General features: G+C 33.3%; 1 protein-coding gene across 7 annotated transcripts in view; it reads left to right on the forward strand.

Moving 5' to 3' along the window:
* The window catches only part of LOC132698811 (potassium voltage-gated channel protein Shab), a 130,663-nt gene that overhangs the window by 84,871 nt on the left and 32,186 nt on the right, over positions 1-13,606 (forward strand). For all 7 annotated transcript variants that reach the window (XM_060665117.1, XM_060665124.1, XM_060665122.1 and 4 more), the window contains 4 exons: positions 48-245; positions 3,849-4,695; positions 6,566-6,741; positions 8,474-8,617. In XM_060665117.1, the coding sequence (XP_060521100.1) occupies positions 48-245; positions 3,849-4,695; positions 6,566-6,741; positions 8,474-8,617 (1,365 nt within the window). The remainder of the gene's footprint in view (positions 1-47; positions 246-3,848; positions 4,696-6,565; positions 6,742-8,473; positions 8,618-13,606) is intronic.

Raw genomic sequence — 13,606 nt, forward strand, 5'->3', positions numbered from 1 at the left:
AAGATAAAATTAAATTTAAATTCTTCTTTTTATTACACCGTCCCTAGGTTGACGAACTCTATTTGGAATCGTGCTGTCAACATAAATACCATCAGCGTAAGGAGCACGTCCACGAAGAGATGAGGAAAGAGGCGGAGTCGTTGAGGCAGAGGGACGAGGAGGAGTTCGGCGAAGACCAGTGCTCGCAGTGGCAAAAGTGGCTTTGGGACATGCTAGAGAAGCCTACGACATCGATAGCGGCCAGAGTAAGTGGAAAGGCGAATTTTTGGGTATTTATAATTAAAATGTAATTGGTGCACGGTATTTTTAATGTTACAAGGGTTTTTCCTAAACACTTCTGAAAAATGATCTGAAATTTGATTATAAACTCAACACACTTGCCTCGGTTTGGTTTGGGTAAAAATCGGATTTATTTTTATTATCGGTGAAAAAAATTTTTTGACAATTCATAAAATTTTATCTGGTAATTTTTTTGATTTAGGAAGCGTGATTTCTGTTCCAGTTTTTTGTTTTTGGGGGCATTTTTTAACTTTTCATTTATACTGGTTGAAGAAATTAATGAAATGGCTACTGCCACGGCAGATGTGGGAAAAATTTGTGAATACTTTTAATAATAATACAATAAGAAAGTATACAACAAAATTTTGATTTCACAGGAATGTATAGAACACCCCTAAGTAAACAGTGTAAAAAGTAAAATATTTGTCAGCCTAATTTTTCGTTGTTCTCAATTTTTAAATATACAAATGTTTGAGAAAAGTCATTACTAGAAAAACTTTGTTAGGCAGCTAGGTAGGTACTGGAAGATTTTAAAAACAAACCAAAAAATAAATAATAATTAATAAATAAAATATATTTCGGTATATTTACGTCACCGAATTATTAAATTGTTATTAACATCAACTGACATTAACATTACTTTTAACTCATATGTATGAATTGATAATTATGTAATTTTAGTTCAAATCCTAGCTTTAACAAAAAAAATGAACAAAAAGGGTTCACTTAAAAAGATAACAACAAATGACACGACAACCTTCAATCGAGAAAGAGCAAATAATAGTGCCAGCAAACATTTGATTTGTGACTTTTTATCTATGTTAAAAGTTAATTTAGTTTTAGATAACCGGTGTACAAAGTGTAACAAAACTTAAATGTTGGAAGTCACCATGTCAAATCATGAAAAAAATCGGCACTGTTCTTGTACATTTCTGTAAATATGCAAAGCATTAATTCCGATTTTAAACTTATTTTTGGTGATTACAAATGAATTAATTTTGTGACTTAAAGAATAATTGGCTTATTCCATGTTAAATGTTCCTTTATTCGATGTTCGAAGACGCTTCATTTCACTGTCGATTGTCACACATTTTCAAACAATCCATAATTCGAACATCGAATACTGTACTGAATGATCTGCTAAAATAACTGTTCTAGATGTCATCTGCAATTGGGAAATGAAGATATGTGTGATTTTGTTCGAAAGCATCCAGCTTTTGTCGTTTTTGTTTTTAATGGTGGATGGGCATACGCGATGATCAACTTTACCCTAAACAAGCGAATCCAAAATGCGCCGTCTATTATAAAATAGTCTTTTTTGGCGACTATTTTCAGCGCCATCTAGAATAATTGAAGTTTATTAAGAAACGATCTCGTGCTGGTCAGCGAATGATATTAAAGTTACGCTAATTCGCTTCTTTATATTTTGAGTAACCATTGCCTAAATCGAACATAACGCAAACTTGAAGCCTGCGCAATGGATTTTCCATAGGTTCCAGTAGATTTTAGAACATTACTAACTGAAAATTAATTTAATTAAGCCCGCGAAGTAGTGTACATAGCATACTAGCATACTGAAAATAGTTTGCCAGGCTAGGCTAGTTATAATTGACAATCGGATTCGAGCTATCTGTACATTGCTTCCTATCTCAGGACCTCTTTTCACGTATTTGTTAACATTTGCCTGGCGTATACACCTAACACTTTTTGTTACTAATTTTGCACTTTTATTTCTGCTTACTTATTGGATGTAACCTTTTTCTCATCTTTCAGCGCTGTCGCTTTTACGAGCTATAACGCTGCTTTGCGCCAAAAATGTTTAATACTAATAAGTATCTAAATAGTCAAATACAAGTTGCTTTTATAATTATTATTAATTATTAATAGTAATTCTTTTAAAGTTGAATTAAACTGGACACAACTGAATAAGTTGCAATTCGTTTTTTTTTAATAATAATGCATTTTTTACCATTACAAAGAAAGAAAATGGATTGGATAAGTGTGACCTTGCTTGCTGTACATATTGCAGGTTGGCTGGATGTCGTTCAATGTCCATCGACATTAATCACACTTGGACGTAATAGGTGCCAAATTGATATTTGTCATTGGACACATATCAGGGTAGCTCATTACTGACGATCATTAGAAATTTGTGGAACCAGTGTAACATGTGTATATCTGTTGCAATAGTTGCATACAACATTTTTTTTAATATCGAATTAAATTTAAAAGCGTTAAAACAAAATAATGAAATTTTAAATTAACAACTGAAAATAACTGCTGAAATTTTCATTGTTACCGAAATAATGCTGCCGTTAGATTAAGACTACTCATAATTATTTTTATAAATTGGTATGTTTAGTCAACGTTGGAACTAGTTACTAGAATTATTATTTCAGAATGTAAATAATTTAGTAAACCCGGCTAAAAATTCATTTAAACTTTGGGAAGAATGTTAAAGTACAGTTTTTAAATTCGAATTGAAGTTGAACTATAAAATGTCTTGATGTTGATATCTGGTATGCCAAGTATTTGTTCTGATAATTAAATTTACACAGAAACGTTTAGTATTTGGTTAAATCCATTTCTACAAAATATCTACTATCTAAAAAACTAAAAATTTTAGAAAATATTAAAGTTAGCTATGGCGAGGTACTCTATATAATGGAAACTAATTTTAATTAATGCAACGTTTTCATATAGACAACTTTTGCATTTTATTCTTAGCTAAAACAACTGGTTACGGAGACTTAAAAGAGAAGAGAGAGAAAATAAAGCTATAAAATAGAATTCGCAGTAATGAGCCAACCTGTATAAAGTACCTGAAGAAAATGAAATAGAAGGAGCGAGAATAAATATCTTGGAAATCTTCTTATGGAGATGGTACAATGTTTTTTAATCCAAGTCCAAAATTTGATTTCAGTCAATATCTCAAATAAATAACCACTTTTTTAAAAATTGATTTAAGATCAAACGATCAAATCAGCCATTTAACGAGATAAATGCAACTATTTAAACCACAATATTGCCAATATTCTTAATAATACAAAATGAAATTTGTTTTTTGGTTTGAATTTTTAAAAAATAATGATATCTGTCGGTTGTCTTGCAAAACAATAGCGTACTGAAATTTTAATAACTAATTCTAGTTCATCTTTTTCTACTTCTTCGTAAAACTGTTTTCATGTATTTTGTATCAATCTTATATCTTTTCCCCGTAGCACCTTGCATTTTGCGCTATTTAGATGCCTTACAAGATTCCGTTTCGTGTTAATATTAATTAAATTACTTTCACACATTTTCATGTAGCTCATTCGACATTTTTTTTAAACGAGTTTAATTTAAAAACCGATTATAATGTTATAGATATCACGTCTCATTATTAGTTTAATAAAATTAGTTTTTGTGTTACTTACAAGTAGCTGATAGCGTAAAGCATCCTCATATTTCCCTCGCTGCTCAATTAAAACTCCACTTCCAAAAAAAGTTAAATTGAAATACCGTAAATAAGTGTGAATTTGGACAAAATCGCCTTTCATCCCTATGTAGCATTGTCGTATGTCTTCCAGGTGATAGCGATCGTCTCCATCTTATTCATAGTGCTCTCGACCATAGCTTTGACGTTGAATACGATCCCGAGTATGCAGGTGAACGATGAAAAGGGCAATTTCCAAGACAACCCGCAACTGGCGATGGTGGAGGCTGTCTGTATTACGTGGTTTTCCTTGGAATACATTCTGAGGTTCAGCGCGTCGCCGAACAAGTGGAAGTTCTTCAAGGGTGGTCTCAATATCATCGATTTGTTAGCCATATTGCCTTATTTCGTGTCGCTGTTCCTGTTAGAAACGAATAAGAATGCAACGGATCAGTTCCAGGACGTTCGTAGGGTGGTGCAAGTGTTCAGAATAATGCGGATACTTAGGATATTAAAGCTAGCCAGACACTCGACCGGGCTGCAATCGTTAGGATTCACTTTGAGGAATTCGTACAAGGAATTGGGTCTGTTGATGCTTTTTCTCGCCATGGGCGTGTTGATATTTTCTAGTCTGGCTTATTTCGCGGAGAAAGAAGAGCCAGGCACTAAGTTTATTAGTATACCAGAGACATTTTGGTGGGCCGGTATCACAATGACAACGGTGGGATACGGTGATATTTATCCAACTACACCCTTAGGGAAGGTTATAGGAAGTGTGTGCTGTATCTGCGGTGTGTTGGTGATCGCGTTGCCCATCCCCATTATAGTTAACAATTTTGCCGAGTTTTATAAGAATCAAATGCGGCGCGAAAAAGCCCTGAAGAGGAGGGAAGCGCTTGAGAGGGCCAAAAGGGAGGGAAGTATCGTCTCGTTTCATCATATCAATTTGAGAGACGCTTTCGCCAAGAGTATGGATCTGATTGATGTTATAGTCGATACAGGTGAGATATCGGTTTGCCTTGCCTAGCATATTAATTGTTATCTGCATTCTCTGTTTATTTTGTCGTGATAAATGCATGATAAGCATGTCGAACTTTGTGCTTCAACTTCAAATGACCTGACAACAACATTGTCAATGAAACAGTTGACTAATTATCCATTTTATAACTGAAATTTTAGGTGCAAATTCAAATTATATAAACAATTTGGAACTTTTGCCGAAATAAATCAGGATTAAATTGTGGAGCCTAAAACTTTTACCTTCCATTTTTGGCCATATTTTCAGACAAATTAATATTTAAACAATGAAAAGAAAAACACGATTAATTTATTAAGCCATCCTTTAATAATTATTTCAGCGTAATTCAGCAAGTTGTGGTCAACTAATAAATTTATATTATAACAAAACTTTGGCTACGAAGTTATACCAAAAAGTGTCCTGTGTAATATTAATAACATGCTTATTCACAAAAAGCGAGCCTGCGATAAGTAAGTGTACCTATTTTTATTATTTCCACTATTAATCAAAAAATGGATTTGAGAATTCGGAATGGCGGTGATTATTTAAAAAAAAAGTAAATAATACCAAATGCTCGCTTATAGGATTAGCTGCTTAGATATTAAGGTGGTTTAGTTGCATGTATTGATATCTTTCATTCTATAAACCTGAAATAATATTCGAATTTAAAAATTAATAATTTTAGAAAGATAACCACGCTCAAACTGGTGAAAGTGGGATTTCTCAAAATTTAACTCATTTAATTTTCTGCGCTGCAGTTACAAAATCTCGTAAACTCTGGTAGAACTGTTTCCTTGTCAAGGTCCAAAGTAACCGCTTGGATGTGTTTTCGAAAATTTATTGTTCACACTTAAATACTTGATTTTTGTTGCACTGCATCTCCTACACTGGCAAGTTTTTTTTTCAAATGTGCAGTGGTTTATTCGGGTTGAATTGAATTCAGTTTAATTGCGTGTACACCGTGTCCCAAATTACTTTTGAACGTCGCAAACAGAATTATGCCACTTTGTTTCGTTTCGGAGATAAAAAATGAAAGGAAAAGTTTTGCGTAGAATCCAGTGGTGTAGTCCATAAAATTTTTAGACAAACCGTTTTAGAGATATAGACTAAACATGGTATTCTTTAACTAGAACACATCCTGTAGTCTTTGACCTTTTTTCTCTCTTTAAGATGATGCAATTCTTCAGTTCTATCTCTGCTGGTTCCCGATAAATAATTGTGATTACAAGCAATTTGGAACACAGTGTACACCATCTTCATCAACGTCATAAGAAGTTATAGTTTCGTGGAATATTATTTACAACACGACTTTGGCGCTTTAGATCCCACAAATTAAAGTTAACGGTACCTTTTTTTCCATTAACAACAACACAAGGCTGTATCTACTTTCATCAATTTGCATCGGTGGTTCCTTGTGGGGTCGACTTCCAACCTCTGTGTCTTCTTCTTCCGCAGGTGACAAGTGCGCCCTTATAGGGGCAAACGAAAGCACTCGGAAACATTCGTGACCGTTCTCTAATCGACTGGCGAAGCATGCTTTATATTACGTCACTTTGCGCACGTTTATACCAACTAGTGTCTACGACATATGTGCCGCTTTGTAACATTGTGTTTACGTTTAGTTTTTACGTAGTGCATTCTAGAATTTTCGTTTCCTATATGTCGACGTAAGGAAAGTGGCTGCCTCTAGGCGTCGATATAGCTTTCTTTACGCGAACATAGATTCGTAGAAAATACACACGCCTATGACGTGTAAGAACATCTTCCACACAAAACTGCCACTATAAAAATCAGTGTTTTCCCGCCATGAAGATGTTCGCGATCTGTGTACGAAACGTTGCGTGTGTGTGCAGGCCATAATATGTCTCACGCTGACGGAAACAGCACCGAAGGGGAGTCCACAACTGGAGGCGGTGGTGGCAGAAATCCTGCCCAGACGGGTATGGGGTGTTACAGGAATTTCGATCATTTTCCGAACAGGCATCGAAGGAGCAACTCTTCCACGACACCGTGTCTTCCAACTAACGAGGTTCGTAACGGCATAAAGAGACCATAAATGTCGTCATAAATTACTCGAGGATTAAAGTTCGTAAATAAAATCGTAAAAAAAGTGAAGCAGTTTAAATGTAGGAAGGGATGCCTTTGTCATGACCGTCTATTTCAAAATATAAAAAGTATTACCTTTTTTATAGCAATTCCAACAACTTTGCCGAAATAAAAATTTTCATAGAAATATTTACTTAAATATTTGACGGGTAGTATTTAAAGATAAATGCAGCTTGGAATATCGAAGATCGAAGAATCTTTAAGAAGCATAGCAATTACACTAGTAAAACGTGAAAAAGCAATTCGAAGTCAAAAAATAAAAACTAACCAAAAATATGTTTACTAGGACTTAAAACATTAATATAAGAATATTTGAATTTATTGATTTGTTAGTTTTAAAAACTCAATTAAATTTAATTTGTGTCCTTTATTTTCAAAATTTACATTCTCTTAAATGAATTGCATAATTGGAATCAAGCTTTTACTAAAACATCTTCCTCTTTGGGTTGTAAACATTTGGGACAATCATTAGAAGTTTTATATTTTTTAACTTTTCATAACTTTTCATTTAATTTTCGTAATGAATTGTTAAAAACTACTTTTATATTATGTATACTTAAGAAGTTAGACGCTTAGAAGTTTCTTTGACTCGTGGAAAAAGCCTGTTTAATAAATTGTGGTATTGTTTTTTCTTCAGAATTTGATCTATGATGTTTGGCAGTAACCGTTACCGAAACTCTCTGCTTGCGATGTGAAAGTCGTAAAAAAAAATATCTTCAACAAAAATCATTTCAAAAATTTCGGTCTATACATTTTACCATTTTCAAACAGACAATGATAGAAGAAAATAAGTTTTCATGAGGTATCAGGCAGGAGGAATGCTTAATAGAGTCTTGGTAATCGTGTTTCTATTACTAAAAGTGTACTTCAAGAAAAAAATGAAACATAATATGAACGAAATTTATTCTGAAATAATCGTTTGCAATAAAATGTGTCGAAAAAAGCAAGGATCAAAATTGAAAACACAACTTCAGGTTTCAGAAAATGCTTTTCCTAAATTATTTAAGTTCGCATTTTTGCCCCCTACTGCTGTCACATCTGCTTTTATGGAGAGATAATGAATCTAAAATCGCGAAATGAAAGGAACAGGTCAAGTTTACAATGAATCAAGAACGACCTTTTAGTAAATATCAATTTAAATTTACATGGCTCCGAGGAATGTACATTTTCTTTACAGAAAAATTTTTATTTTTATTTTATTTGAATGATTTTATTTTGTTTTTTTTAGTATATTATTTTCAACTTTAATTCTAAAAAACATACAGTGGCCAATTATTGTTGTAAAATTGAGAGTTGAAAAGTGATTCTATTTCCATTTAAATTAAACAAATGATTATATTAGCATTTGTTAGATTATTAATATCGAAATAATACCGCATTTCATATTCAGCCCCTTAAAAATGTTAAGGATTTTTAATATCCGTAACAACGTAAATAACGTTAAACCTTACCCAATGGCCAGCTACTCTCGCCTTCATATGTTCAGTAACTTAATCAAAAATTATAACTGGCTGCTCCAAATATGTAAAGGCTCTGATCAACGTTTTGGTTGTCAGAGTCTATTTATAAATAACGACCTTGTAAGCTTGTAAGTTACAACAACATAAATTTAGTAAAATTCAACTATTTATTCTGTTTTTTCTGCTCGGTTCAAGGGTCCACCACCACCAGGCTCGCCCTCTTCCCAACGTCGACTTTTGGATTTAGGAGTAACCAGCGATGAAAACTACCAGCAGATGGCAGCGATGGCTCCGCTGGCCCAAGACGAGACCCAGCCGAAGGGATACATTTCCCCATCGGTAAGGGTCAAAATATTTGTCCTCAAATCATTGATGTGTCCATTAATCATTTACGATCGAGCGATTGAATGTGTTTTTTTGTATTGTGCGTGTTATAATGGTGTAGAAAAACGGAATAAGTGTTGCACTGTATCTACTCTCAATTGACTTGTATTTTTCTCTTCCGCGTAACTTCGAAAATATCTTTATTATTTCTGAAGCTACCAAGTTAATTGTACAATGTTGTTTTCGCAAGGCATCTCAACTGAGATAACTATTCTTATAGGGATAGAGCGATGCGATTTTCGCAATGATAGCTGGCTTTGTGTTTGAGATTCAGAACAGAAAATTTGTCATTTCAGTTACCCTTTATATTTTAAACCCCTGTATGGTAATGGTTTATTGAAAAAAAAAACGTACAATCCAGTGCTATACTTCGTTTGGTTTTTTTGTAGAAGGTATCTTTTTAAAGATACAAAGCCAAAGTTACGTTTTTAAAATAGAGACCCGGTATATATTTTTTAAAATTTATTGGGCTTCTTATAGGTTGCATTTTAAATAAACACTCGATATTTTAGAAAACATGCTAATTCTTTCCTAATTTTTTTCCACTTAACAATATTGTTATCATTATTATTATTAACAGAAAAAAATACAAACTAGAGAATATAAAATAAGTGAACATGTTCTATGATTGATGTATAAATTGCAAAAAAAAAATTATAGTGGGCTTGTATGAAATGGACATATGACAATAATGTATAAATTTTTTTTTAATATATTGTTCAAATTTGGAGAAGCAAATCAACAAGCAAAATTCTATTTTTATAAAAAAATATATATATGGTTTTTTCTTTAAAAATAGCTTGTACTTCAAAACGTACATTTTATAAAAAAACCTGAATACGCCCTTGAATTATGAATTCAAAACCCTGGACAATTATAGTAAACGCCCAAAGAAGAAATCGTAAATGTCTGATAGCTGGTAAAAATCAGTTTTTTAAGTTACTACTTTCTACGTTCTGTTCTATTTTTCGTAATAAAATAATACGTTAACTAACCATATATTTTAAAATGACAAAATATATGTATTTAGAAAATATATCTAGATAAATACACATTTTTGAAAAACTTATAAAAGGTGCAATAAAATAAATATATATATATATATATATATATATATATATATATATATATATATATATATATATACAGGTTGTTCCAGTTTAACACACTTAATTTTGCCGCGTATCCAAAAACTACGTAAACAGATTTATAAAATTCCGTAGTTATCATCTCAATATGATACGGGGATTTAAAAAACAAAGAGTAACTGAAATGGCCAAAATTCCTGTGTCGCTCTGTATCTCAAAGGCAAAACCAGCTAGGATTGTTTTAAAACGGCATCTTTTGTTTCACAAAAAACGAGGATAGTATTGCCTTGTTAACACTGCTCCAGAAGTCGACTAGAATTAATCACATAAACATTTCAATACTTTTGGTTTCCTCTAGATAATTGTAACAACACTTCGAATCTTAGTTCACGATTTATATATGCTTAGAATTGGTCAAAAACTAGATCTTGAGCGCTCTGAGAGGCCAATAAACAAATAAGCAGAAAACCATAAGCTCTTTCAAATAAGACCAAAGATGGGTCGAAAATCGGTTGAATAGTTCAAGAAGTATAAAAATACTGTAAAGTACTGAAAAGAGGGGGACTCATATCGGGACAGATGCGGATCGTATAAAGCAAAATGATCCGGTATTACTCAACCCATGCAGGTTGATCCAGAATTATTTGAAGAAAATATAAGGGCAAATGCATATATCAGAAATTTTAATGTAAAAAAGGTAAAAAATACTTCGTTTTCATGATACGCGGTGTTTAAACTATTCCGTTTTCTGTGGTTTATTTCAAAAGTATTGAAAACGGCTCACCAGTATCAAGATGAGTTACAGTTACATATGCAGCATTTTTTTCTAAAACATCAGGGACATATATGTATATATGTGTATATACATCTATATTCCAATTTTTTTCACATTTTAGACGTAGAATCAGCAATAAAATTTTCTTATCCAAAATTCTGAAACTCCCTTTAAAATAAGGGTTTCGAACAAATAGCGCCCCATGGAAAAGTTTCAAATTATTGTTAGTTATTTGCCTTAATCATTTTATTTAGAAAATCCAGCGCACCTTTATTTCTTTATCGGTCGATACACGCAAGTCTAAAAGCTTTGAGCGTAGTGCTCGGTTTTTAATTTTTCAATCGATTACGAGCGTTCGTTTTACTGCTCGTATTGTTAATATGAAAACGCGCTGTGCCTAAATAACGTGAGCTAATTAATTTCGAAAATGTTCATTTTTGCGCTTACCGCATATTTCACGCCACGGCTAACACTGAAAATGAAAATTTAATATGCCGGACTAATGGAATACGTATTGCATATTCGTCGCTGCGCTGACGCATAATGTTAAATATATAAATTAAGAATTTGATGATAGATCGTTAAATTGGAGCTTTTGATTCAATGTCCTATGGATGGTCACATTAAAATTTACGTTTGTGATAAAAAATCTATTTTTTGGGTTTTAAATGCGGAGTTTCGTATTAAAAGACTATACAAAAAACTAACCGTCGTCCCTCTAGGTTTTTTGCATTGTCAAATTTGGGTAAAAGTTTGCGAATTTTCCCCAAAGTGCAATTTGCATAGTCAACTCAAACTTATTTTCCCAAAGCGGTGCAAAAAATCAAAACAAAGGATTTTTACTTTAAAAGTTTGTTAATTTGTAACGCTTTCGTTAGATTCGCTTTATGAGTACGAAAAATCTCATTCAATTTTTTTAATACTTGCCGTAAATGTTTTAGTAGAACTTTTTTTTATATATCAACTATTACAATCGGATACATATTGTAATTTTTTGGATTGTGCGGAAAAAATTCACCCAAGTTTATTTAATTAAAGTGTAGCCACCGAAAAGTGGTACTTATTGAGATTGATTAGTTGTTATAATAACAAATGTTTTTGCAAGAAACCTTATTTAGTCTATAAAAAATACCTTAGAATAATCAAAAGTGCCACAAAAATTTTATTTTGCAATTTTGAAATTGACCATATCTCAGACTAAAATCCTTAATAATATAACCAATTGAACTATGAAATGAGGATCAAAACCTAAACGATCGAAATGCAGGCATGATTCATTGCCAAGTGTACACATTTTACCTCTATATACAGAGTACTTCCTTGGGGGGTTCCAAATTTTCAATGCCTACGTTTTAGATATAAGTAGCGGCAAGCTAGACCTCACCACTCCAATTACACTCTTTTTTTAATTGCAATATCATTTTTTCAATAAGAAAAATAAAGGCTTTAGTATGATACTTTTTATAAAACTTCTGGTTTCCTCCTGCGTCGGTTTTTGCTGAGTCGAAGTTGCTGACGTTCCGCCAATCATCCTTTTCGCTTCTTCAGAGTATGACTGAAACTGGCTCGTATTTTACTCTGAACCTGCTTTTATATTGTTTAAGTGGTTTGGTGATAGGTAAAGTCGCTGTTATGATTGTTAGGTTCCTTATAGATTTCTATAGACTCTCGGAATTTTCTTTGGTAGAAGAATTGATTACATGCAAGAATTGCAGTTGTGTCGTGATTGTACTAGGCAATTGCTGATAAGTTTATTTGTCTTAGTCTTAAGGCTCTTTCATGTTCTTTGAGCCTAGTTGTTTTTTTTTTTGCCGCATACGCATGGAACTCCTGGCATCTCAAATGAAATTTTGTCTTTGACCGATCGAAGAGATTTTTGTGTGGTAAATCTGGTTTTGACGTTATATTTCTTTTGATATGTGGTCAGTGATATTTTGAATGTAAGGAAGGACAACATTGGCAAATGTGAGTTTGCTTTCGGCTTTATTGCTATTGGAAGATTGTAGTGACGTGTATTTTGTGATGGAACGCTTAAAATCTTTAATGTAGAAATTATTAGAGAGAAGAGCAGAAGTAAGGTGTTTTAATTCTGGGTTCAATGACTTAGTCTGAGATAGTTTTACGGCTCTGTATACAAGAAAGTTAATAACCGATGATTTTTGGACCGAATGCTGATGTGACAATGCTTCAAGGTATCGATCTGCATAGGTTTTCTGTAAATACAACGACCCAATGTTAGGTCTGATTATATGTTAATAAGAATATCTAAGAATGGGAGGTTGTTATTAGTTTCTATTTCAATGGTAAAATGTATGTTAGGGTGTATAGAGTTTAAATGTCTAAGAAAATCTACTAGGGTTTCTTGACCATGCGGCCAAATAATAAAAGTCTCATGGACGTAGCGTTTCCATAATTTTGGTTTTATAAGGTTGTTCGGAAAGTCATTTCGTTTTTTCCCGTCAGAGGACTTAATTACGTTTTTTCGAAACCAACTTCACACTTAAGCCGCATAACCATTATATGTCTTGAGAGCTGATATTGCAAGGCTTGTGTGTGAAAAAGTTCTATTAATTCTACGCAGTAGTTTTTGGTTGGTGCCCTTTTAAATATGGAGAGCAATAAGCAGCATTTTCGTCATATTTTACTTTTTTACTTCAGAAAAGGTAAAAATGCTGTCCAAGCGAGAAAAAAATTGACGGATGTGTATGGAGAAGGCGTGTTAACAGTACGCCAGTGCCAGAACTGGTTTGCAAAATTTCGATCCGGCAATTTTGATGCCGAAGATGCACCACGGTCTGGAAGGCCGGTCGAAGCTGACAAAGATGCGATAAAGGCATTAGTTGATGCAAATCGGCGAATAACCACACGAGAGATCGGTGAGAGATTAAATTTGTCGAATTCGACTGTTTATGGCCATTTGAAAGGCATGGGCTTAACCTCGAAGCTCGATGTGTGGGTGCCCCATGTCCTTACGGAGCGAAATTTGTGTCGTGGCGTTGACGTGTGTGATTCGCTCCTCAAACGTCAAGAAAATGATCCATTTTTGAAGCGGATTATTACTGGGGACGAAAAATGGGTTGC

Source organism: Cylas formicarius, unplaced genomic scaffold, assembly GCF_029955315.1.
Source record: "Cylas formicarius isolate icCylForm1 unplaced genomic scaffold, icCylForm1.1 PGA_scaffold_2__14_contigs__length_35257938, whole genome shotgun sequence".
NCBI lineage: Eukaryota > Metazoa > Arthropoda > Insecta > Coleoptera > Brentidae > Cylas > Cylas formicarius.